This window comes from Prinia subflava, chromosome 21 (genome assembly GCF_021018805.1).
Source record: "Prinia subflava isolate CZ2003 ecotype Zambia chromosome 21, Cam_Psub_1.2, whole genome shotgun sequence".
NCBI classification, from domain to species: Eukaryota; Metazoa; Chordata; class Aves; order Passeriformes; family Cisticolidae; genus Prinia; species Prinia subflava.
In genome coordinates, this window is record NC_086267.1 from 1,791,665 (window position 1) to 1,801,428 (window position 9,764).

General features: G+C 57.0%; 2 protein-coding genes across 2 annotated transcripts; both read right to left on the reverse strand.

Annotated features, from left to right (window-relative positions):
- Positions 1 to 1,354: 1,354 nt before the first annotated feature.
- Positions 1,355 to 6,419, reverse strand: MUL1 (mitochondrial E3 ubiquitin protein ligase 1). The gene is made up of 4 exons (XM_063417355.1): positions 6,260 to 6,419; positions 6,073 to 6,160; positions 3,795 to 3,915; positions 1,355 to 2,699 (listed from the first exon to the last, which is right to left on the reverse strand). The coding sequence occupies exons 1-4, from the start codon at positions 6,377 to 6,379 to the stop codon at positions 1,979 to 1,981; spliced, it is 1,050 nt and encodes a 349-aa protein (XP_063273425.1). The 5' UTR covers positions 6,380 to 6,419; the 3' UTR covers positions 1,355 to 1,978.
- A 1,193-nt stretch (positions 6,420 to 7,612) lies between these two features.
- Positions 7,613 to 9,183, reverse strand: FAM43B (family with sequence similarity 43 member B). Its single transcript, XM_063417192.1, has one exon. It carries the CDS (start codon positions 8,692 to 8,694, stop codon positions 7,804 to 7,806), a length of 891 nt encoding a protein of 296 aa, XP_063273262.1. The 5' UTR covers positions 8,695 to 9,183; the 3' UTR covers positions 7,613 to 7,803.
- Between the last annotated feature and the right edge of the window lie 581 nt (positions 9,184 to 9,764).

Here is a 9,764-nt window from a genome sequence, read left to right on the forward strand (position 1 = left end):
CCTGGCAAGGTGAGCGAGGGGAAGGTTGGGATAACATTTTGGAACAGAGCACAGCTGTGTCGAGTGTGTTCAGGCATCTGTGGTGCATCTCCCACAAAGTGGAGCAGGAGGACAGTAGCAACAGCAGCAAAGAACCCGTTTGTGCAAGGCTGAGTTACAGATTTCTCTGGAATCGGGAGCCTGGCTCATTTTGGGGCCGAGCAGAACGGGGGCACAGGAAGGACAAGGCTGGGGTGGCTGTCCCGGGGCTGCTCCCATCTCCAAGCCCTCGTTTGCTGAAATCCTCAGCCCCCAGAGCTGCACAAGCCCCTCTCCCTGCACCCCCGCCCACCCCCGAGCTGTCAGCTCCTTACATAAGGTTGCAGCTACACCCGAGATATCACAGGGAAAGCTTGGAAACAGGAGGAGAAGGGTAACGGGGAAGCACAGCCCCTCCAGGGCGTATTTTTAGGCTTTGCCTGATGCTGCATTCCTGGGCAAAAACGGGCCTGTGTCCTGCACAGTTCTGAGGGGGATTGACCTTGCTGCTGTCCCCAGGGAGGGGATGAGGCTTTTTGGGGTGCTTGGTCCCCTGGAGAGGAGGGACACCCCTTAAAGCAGATGGGATGCTGTCGTTTCAATCTTTATTCTGGGTTTTCGGGCTGCAGTGTGGCTTTTTGAGCTGTGTTCTGGCTGTTCCCTCCGGGATTCTGATTTGCAGGCTGCCTTGCCCTGCAGGCAGCCACTGCCACCTACAGCTGGTGGGGTGCAGCCCTTTCCCTTTCCTGGTTATCTCTGGGATAACCAGGGACCTGCTCCTCAAAATCCAGCCGTGGGTTTGTGCCTCACAGCCAGAATGGCCTTTGGACACTGCCTGGCTGCTCAGGTTAATGTTTAATGAGGAAACAACCCATCATTTTCACTGTTAAATTCAGGGGGTTTTAAATGGATGGGAACGTTTCTTTTTAAACGTGCCTGGATGTGAACGGCTCTGCCTGCATCGGATGGAGCAGAGGGGCTGCCTCAGTCCTGGGGTTTTCAACTCTTCCTACTTGAGGCTCCCTCATTCCCCATGAATGTTTCTTTAATTGTCCTCCCCAGCAAATGTTAATTGCAGCAGCACTTTGGGTCCATTAACCTGAATGGGTGCATAGGGGATTTCTTGCAAAATGGGGTGTCAGGGAAGGGAATTTTCCTTTTTTGTTTGGCACCACCTGTGTCATGAGAGGACAGCAGTGATGTCATGTCCAGTGCAGGAGGGACAGGCTCCCCCCATCAGCCAACCTCCATCGTGGCTCAGGATGGTCCAGGCTCACTGTGTCCACCTCAGGGAGGACAAATCTCATCACTCCCATGGAATAATCTGACACAGACACACTTCTCATCCTGTTTTATTACTTCACACCCTGTTTGCTATCCCAACCCAAGCCAAGCACAGCCATCAGCCACAGCATTCTCACATCCCCATCCTCACATCCTGGTGTGGCAAAGCCATTCCAGGGGGCTCACAGAACTACCCGTGTTCACACCCCCTGGTACGAGCTCCCAGACAGCCCCTCCTGGTCCGTGAGGCCTCACAGCCCTCTGGCAGCCTCAGAGAATTCTGCAGGAATTCTGCAGCCTCTCAGAACCCCTAATACATTTTATTTTTGTTTTCCCCATGTTTTTGTCAGCTGGGTAAGGGGCTGCAGGCTCTGTGACCCTGACACAAACCCTGGGAGTTCAAACCTTAACAGAAGAGCTTCAAGCTGCCTCTCCTCCCCCGAGCACTCACCCTTTGCAAGGAATCATCTCTCTCAAAAACACCTCCGAGCACAGCGTGAGCCATGATCAGCTGCAGTCACCTTTTCACACTCAGCTCTGCCCCCCAGCTGAAGCACCCCCTACCTCAAGCTCCCTCCCCTTCCCCAAAATTCACCACCCAAGCGGCGAGGCAACAGAACCCCTTTGCCAGCAGCAGCTTTAAATCCAAAGTCTCTCCCCAGCAAATCACAAAAAATTAACTATTGTACAAGGGAACCACCCTGGTGATGCCCTGCCTGCAGATCGGGCACTTTTTGGGCACGGGAAGAGCCTGGTAGCACTCGTGGCATGAGCAGACGTGGCCACACTCCAGGAAAACGCAGGATTTGGTGCTGCTCAAGCAGACCACGCAGGCGTTTTTGAGGATCTCCCCTCCCTCTGCGTTCATCAGGCGCTCCTGGGCCTGCCGGAACTCCTCCTGCATCTGCCGCAGGTGCTGCCTCTCGCGGTGGTGCCGGTACTGCCTCCGCAGGAGGAAGAAGAGCACGGCGCAGGTGGCAAAGCCCGAAACCACGGTCAGGATTTTCCAAAACCGAACGCTGGACTCTTGTTTCTGCAGCAAAGCCTCGAAATCCAGGGTGCTCAGGTAGTAGGGCATGCCCTGCTTTGGGGGCTGCAGCTTGATGGTGGCGTTGTCCAGGACCAGCTCTCCCACGCCGGTCAGGGCCGTGCCCACCTTGAGCATCTGCTCCGTCTCCTGGATGCCCTTGGGACGCTCCCCGCTAATGTAGTGGCCGATGACGTCGGTGAAGGACTGCACAGAGGGGTGGAATTTCTCATACACCGTCTCCAGGCTGAGCTCAGCGGCCTCCAGAGGCTTCATCACGCGCACGGCGGCGCCGGCGCCGCCCTCGGCAGGGACCAGCTCGAAGGGGGTGGTGTTGGTTCTCTGGTGGATGATCTTCTCGTAGTCGTTCCTGGGGAGGGAGGAGGGGGAGGTGAGCTGACTTCTCCTGGTGGGAAACACAGCCTGGCATGACCTGCTGGTTTGGAGGCTGCCAGATGGGACATGGCCCGAGTGGAGTTTCTTTGAACACCTTTCCACTCGTGGCACTGTCCAGGTGTGCATGAGGCCACTCCAGCCTCACCTCAGCGCTCCACAAGTCGTGGGGGCTTCCCCCATCCTCACCTAACTCCTCCTCACCTGCCTGTGGCACTCCCAGCTGGCACAAACCACCCCGGGAGGAGAAGCACCACGTGTCACATCCCAATTTGACAAGTGTTACCAAATGCTTATCAAACAGCATCACTGCTGGGTTTCAGCCTCCTCGTGTCCCTTGGGTGTGAGGATCACCCAAATCCAACTCATTTTTGTTCTGCAAGTGGGGTTTTTCAGAAACGCCATCCTCTGGCCACCTCTGTAACGAGGTGGGGCTGATCAATGCTCAGCCCATGCTGGGTGCTCTTCTCCTCCAGCCTCTCTGTGAAAGCCCCAAAATTAACCAAACATACCCTGTTATGGCAGCTGTCACTGGGGGGGTTACACTGGGACCCAGCTCTGAGGCACATGGGCACTCTGACCCATCCTCACCTAACTACTCCTCACCTGCCTGTGGCATTCCCAGCTGGCACAAACCACCCTGGGAGGAGAAGCACCACACATCCCAATTTGACAAGTGTTACCAAATGCTTATCAAACAGCATCACTGGGCTCTGTTTCAGCAGTTCTGGGAGCCTCCTCGGGTCCCACACCCAAATCAATCCAATCACCCAAATCCAATTAAGTTCTGTTCTACAAGCGGGTTTTTTTACAAACGCCATCCTCTGGCCAGCTCTGTAACGAGGTGGGGCTGATCAATGCTCAGCCCATGCTGGGTGCTCTTCTCCTCCAGCCTCTCTGTGAAAGCCCCAGAATTAACCAAACACACCCTGTTATGGCAGCTGTCGCTGTGGGGGCTACGCTGGGACCCAGCTCTGAGGCACGTGGTCACTCTGACCATGCCTGAGGCCATTTCGGGGTGTCAGAGCCCCCCGAAGGGGTTTGAGGGTGTTTGAGGGTACCAGGCACGTACCAGAGGTGGGTGGTTCTGTTCCACACCATCTTGTGCTCCTGCAGGGTCAGCCTCTGCACCACGCCCTTGCAGCTCTCCACGAACTGACTGCTCAGGGTCTCCTTCACCGAGCGCACCACACCTGGAACAGGAACCCACAGGGGCTGAGGAGCTCCCAAAACAAACCCTGCACAAGGGCTGGGAGTGACAGGACAAGGGGGAATGGCTTCATGCTGGTCTCAGGGGGCTCCTGGGCAGAAATCCTTCCCTGGCAGGGTGGGCAGGCCCTGGCACAGGGTGCCCAGAGCAGCTGTGGCTGCCCCTGGATCCCTGGCAGTGCCCAGGCTTCAGGTCCTGTTCGAAAGGAATGAGGGATTTGTCTTTACAAATAAACCGTGGGTCTGCTGGTAGGTAAAAATAGATACCGAGATAAAAGAAACAATGGGAAGAACCATAAATTCCATAGAATTCCACTGACTGGCACAAGGAACAGGAAAGAGGGGATGGGGTTATACATTAGGACAGGGCTTGGAGCAGCCTGGTGTGAAATACAAAGTTGTGTTTTGTGTCAGGGAAATAAAAAGTATCTGTGTAATTGTAATTGTAGAACATGGCCATGGGACAGTTATCAAGATGAGTTTCAATAAACAACCGAGGAAAGCATGGAAGAAGGTTTTTGAGCAAGCTTTGCTTGCAATTACCTATTATAAATCTCAAGCTATTCTGTAATAAGTGTCTTTGAATCATAACTTTAGAAGCTTGTTTTCTGTTAAAGAATTTTAAACTGTAGTTTTAGAATGTAAAAAGGCTTTCTCACAGACTGGTAAAAAAACTATCCTCGATACAGAAGAAAAGATTTCAGCTCGCTGATTTATGGTTCCTGAAAAAGGAAAACTGAACATCACTGTCAAAGACTGATAGACCTGGAAAATAGAAGCTGGATCCCACATCTGGAATACATATCCTGGATGTACATCCTGGAATATTGAAATGTAAAATAGACCACAATAGACTATAGGAATTGAATAGGAACCAAACACCAACGTCATGGATTTACTATTGTTAGGTATTGAATAGTGACGTTAAAAATTGGAAATAGAAACTGCTGAGAAAAGCTTATGAATATCTATGAATATGGCAAATAAAATCCCAGCAAGTCCAGCAATGGGTGTGCAGTCAGAAGGGAAAATCCTTCCACTGTACCCAGCGCTGTCTTTGCTCACACTTTACCATGCTAATTAATTAATTATTAAATTGAATTGCTGCTTGAAATATTGGCCGTGCCAAGCGTCTCATTTCTAACACTGGGACAGTGGGAGGTGTCCCTGCTCCTCACAGAGGGTGGAACTGGATGAGCTTTAAGGACCCTTTGACCAAAACCATCCTAAGATGGGGGGCAAAAGGGCTGAGAGCCCCCGTTCTCTGCTGCCAGGGGTCTGTGGCTGCCTGGCAGGGGATGTGACCTGAGGGCACAGAAGGAGGAGCTGGGGGTGAAATCCCCTGGTGGGGAGCAGCTGTGGGGCAGTGTCCTGTGAGCCTCGCTCGAAAAGACACACAGAGCCAAGAATTTGGGAGAGCAGAAAGCAGCAGGGAGAATCTCCTGCTTTGTTTATTACTTCCTATTATATACTTTTAGCAAGGTGACCATGGATTGGAGAGTGGCATTTCCACCTCTCAAGCACATTGGTCAAAGGGACTGTCACACAGTCATTCCTCTCCAAGGATGAGAATGTGAAAACAATGGTAATATTTATAAACACAATCTCCTTGTTTATGTGAGAAGGTGAAAACTTTCTACTTTAATATGAACGCTCAGAAAACCAGGAGAATCTCATGGTGACAGGGCAGGATGTGCCCCCCACCCCTGTGTGGGGCACTGCTTCAGGTCCTGTTTGAAAGGAATGAGGGATCTGTCTTTACAAATAAACTACCCACTGGCAGATAAAAATAGATACTGAGAGATAAAAGAAACAATGGGAAGAACCATAAATTCCATAGGAATTAAACTGACTGACACAAGGAAAAGGAAAGGGGGTGGGGTTATACATTAGAAGTGGGTATTGGGCCTTTGGGGAACTCTGGACCTCTCAAATGCCTCAGCCAATGGGGAAAGAGAGAGGGAAATGCGGCCGGGAATTAAGGATAAAAAGCAGGCTGTGTCCTCTAGCAATCTGAGAGACTCCACGAGAAATGCCCACGACCTCTCTCTTTATTCGCATAAAGTTATAGGACTCCTCTGTCTCCTTTCTGGACATAAACCTCCGGAGTTTGTGGATTAATCTTCCCGACATAACCATACCTTCTATGACCGCATAGGGCACGCAACGCCCGGGCGCCTCCAGCAGCACGGCCCGCAGGTCCCCGTCCAGCCGCACCTTCCTGGCGCCCTGCGGGGAGCAAACAGAGGCCGCGGCTCAGCCGGCGCCACCAGGCCGCGCCTCGGGGGTCGGGCCCATGCATTCCCCCCGCCGCACCCTCGCACCCACCTCGAGCCCGCGGGCCACGCGCGCCTTCTGCCGGTAGACGGAGTAGAGCAGGGCGGTGATGGCGGTGCTGGCGGCCAAGAGCACGGCCTGTGAGGCCGAAGGCCGCCCGCCGCCCTCCATGGCCGCCAGGCCCGCCGTTACCACGGCAACCGCCCGGCGCGTCGGCGCGCGGTGATGACGTCACGAGCGGCGCTCTGGCAGCCGCAGCGCCACCATCGAGACGAGAAGTCCGCCAAGGCAGGGCGGGGGGTCCGCCAAGGCAGGGCGGGGGGTCTGCAATGCCGTGTTGGGGTGCGGGGGTAACACAAACTACCCCCTCCACAGGGCCAGGTCCCGGCCCCACGGAGCTGTAGGGGAATAAACACCTTCCGTGCGAGTTTGGGGGAGCGGGACAGGTCGCAGCCTCTCCACCCCATTACCCCCACCTCCACCCTGGGGTCTCGGGGAGGACATCGAACTCCAGCCTCACCTTCAGTATCCCTCAGTATCTGAGGGGGGATTAGCCCAAATCCCAGCCATCCCTTAGGATCTTGGCAGCTGGCCCCAAATCCTAATGCCCCCGGGTGCGGGATGGGGAAGCATCCCCCGTACCCCTTGGGACAACCCAAATCTCACCCTCCTAAGTTTGGGGGAGCAGTGGTCAGACCAAAGCCTATTCTCCCGTGGCTGGGAGAGGATATCCCCCCAAATCCCAGCATATAACACCTTGGGGAAGGGGTTACAACCCCTCACTGGACTGTGAGGCAGCAGCATCACCTGAACGCCCCCAGTGTGAGGGCTCAGCCTCAGGACACAGCCCCCAGCCCCCTTTTGCAGGGTCCTTTTCCCCCACCCCAAGAAGGGCCATGGCAACGTGGCAGGTCCCTGCTGGCAGGGACACAAGACACCCCCATCCTCCCACCACCTCCTTACCATCGCTTATTCTGGGAAAGCAGCAAAAGGGGAAGAAAAAAATAGCAATTTTTCATAAATTATTGATCTTCAGGCCCTTGGTGCTAATTTGGAGTGGGGGGAGGAAGGCACAGGCAAGTTCTGCTCTCCAGCGGGGTCCAAGGGGCCAAATCCCCACCACTGCTCCCCCGATGTGGGTGGCACAGCCGCCCCCCCAGCTCTATATTTAAAATATCAAGTTGCCATGACTACACAGAGCCGCTCTCCCCAGCCCTCGGTGCCGCAGGAAAGCACTGTGGACCCCGCGGCCCCCCCTCCTTGGCTTGCCTTTCGCGGGGTAAACGCAGTCCAAACCCCCCAAAACTGCCTCAGTGCCAAGCTTCACTCTGCCGTCCTCCGGGTGAGACACAGGCGCTGCCACACCGCAGAAAACACACATTAATTTTATTATTATGGCCGCTGTGGACGAGGCACGAGAGCAGGTTCATGTGCGGGGCCGGCTGGGGGTGGGGGGGTCCCTGGGGTGCAAACCCACCCCCACCACGGGTCTGCCGGCCAACGGAGCCGCTGTCTTGTCCGGCCTGATCCCGAGGAGGGTCCAGCGCCGGCTCAGGGCGCAGGGAGGGCACCTCATGCCCGGTGCCCGCCGGCGCTCAGCACACGGCGGGCCGGGGCCCGCGCAGGCTGCAGCCCCTCATGTCGATGGCCAGCCGCAGCACGGCCGCTCGCTCGGCGTCCCCCAAGGGCGTCGCGGCGCCGAAGGCCTCGTCCTCCTCCTCCTCCAGGATGGAGCTGAGGCGAGGGGCGCAGCGGGCGCGCTCGGCCGGCGGGCGGTAGGGACACTTGGCGTTGAGCAGCCTGCGGAGGGGCACCAAGGGCACGATGGCGTCGCCCAGGAGCTGCTGCTGCACGTGGCGGAAATCGCTCTGTCTCTTGAGGCGCTTGAACTCGTTGAAGGCCGAGGCCGAGGTCTGGTAGAGCAGCAGGGCCATGGCGCGCGCCTTGTCGGCCTTGGAGACCAGCACGGCGTGGCAGCGCAGCACCACCGCCTTGTTCTTCACCTGGTGCCGGTACACCCAGGCGAACACCTTGGGGTGCCGGCGGTCGGCGGCGCAGTAGGTGATGCGGTGCAGCAGGTACGCGTGGCCCGGCCGGCGGGCCCCCTTCTCGCAGGGCGTCATGCGGATGCCGTGCGGGCCCAGCGTCAGCTTCATCTTGGCCCCGCCGGCGCCCGCCTCGCTCTTGGCCCAGATCTTGCCCACCGCCTCCTCGGTGCAGCCCTCGCCCTTGGCGTGCAGGGTGACGGCGTTGCCCAGGTACCGCACCGTGTACGTGGGGTCCTCCTTGTTGAGCTCCACTTTCTGGCGCTTCCCGCGGAAGACGCTGCCCAGGCGCTCCAGCGGGCACTCGGGCAGCAGGTCCGGGCAGGAGCGCAGGAAGCCGGCCAGCAGCGCCGCGTAGCTCAGCCCCGGCCCCAGGCTCTTGCCTTTGCACTTACGTTCATTTTCCACCAGCACGAACTTGCTCCGGCGCCAGGGCAGCATCTCGGCTCCGCTCCGCTAATCCCGGCCTCGCTCGCAAGCAGCGGGACCACCCCCCCCAAGCCCCAGAGCCGCTTTGGGGGGTGTCCCCGCGCCCCCCGCGCAGGGGGTGAAGCCCCTACCCCTGCAGCCGCCGTGCCCGATCCGCGGAGGATGCGGAGCGCAGGAGCCGCCGCCGCGTTCCGGGTGCCGCCTGCGCCTGATGCTGCGGGAGCGGCGGCGGCTGCGGGGACGCGGCGCTCCGCGGGCTGCTCCACCTCCCCGAGCACGCGGGGAGCCGCCGGTGAACGGCCCCCGCCGGTGAACGGCCCCCGCCGGTGAATGGCCCCGGCACGGGGGGGAAGCCGTGGGGGAAACCGAGCTCCCCATCCCCAGCGCCGAAACCCAGAGGGGAGATGCCCTCATTTCCCACCCGGGGAGGGGATGATTTTGGGAGGGTCGGATGATGGCTTCTGACATGGGAACGATGAAAAGGTGGGGTTTCTTCCCCCCCTGCCCCCCCAAATCAGTACATTGCACAGGGGTGTGTGCTGGGATTTGCAGATCCTGCAGGTTTGCTGGCATTTTTTTCCTCCAAACCTCCCATTTGCCCCTGTTATTTCCAAGCCAGTCAGACCTCCTTGCTGCTCCTCTCCTTTTGGCCTGAGCTGGCTTTTAACCTGTTGCTTTTATCTGTGGCCAAGGCTGTAGGATTGCTTCTCTCCAGGAGGAATGGAATGTTATTTCCCCATGGCACAGCTGAGGGGGGATTTCTGGGGAGCACTGCGAGGTTTCAGCCCTGCAGTGGAGTCTGAGGCTGCTCAGGATTCAGTGCCTTTGGCTCAAACCCTGATTTCCACTTTTTCTTTTTTTTTTTTTTTTTTTACCATCTGGACATAAAGCAGGGAGACCCCCAGGCTTGGGGATGCTTCGTTTGCCTTGGGATTGAAAAACGGGGAGGAGAAAGGGGTAAAATAACACCATGTGCCCCCACTTTTAGTCCATTTGGGGGAGAAAACCAGAGTGGAGTGTTGCAGGGAACAGGAAGCCATTTCCCAGCAGCTTCCCAGATTTTCTGCAGTTTGAATGAAGCA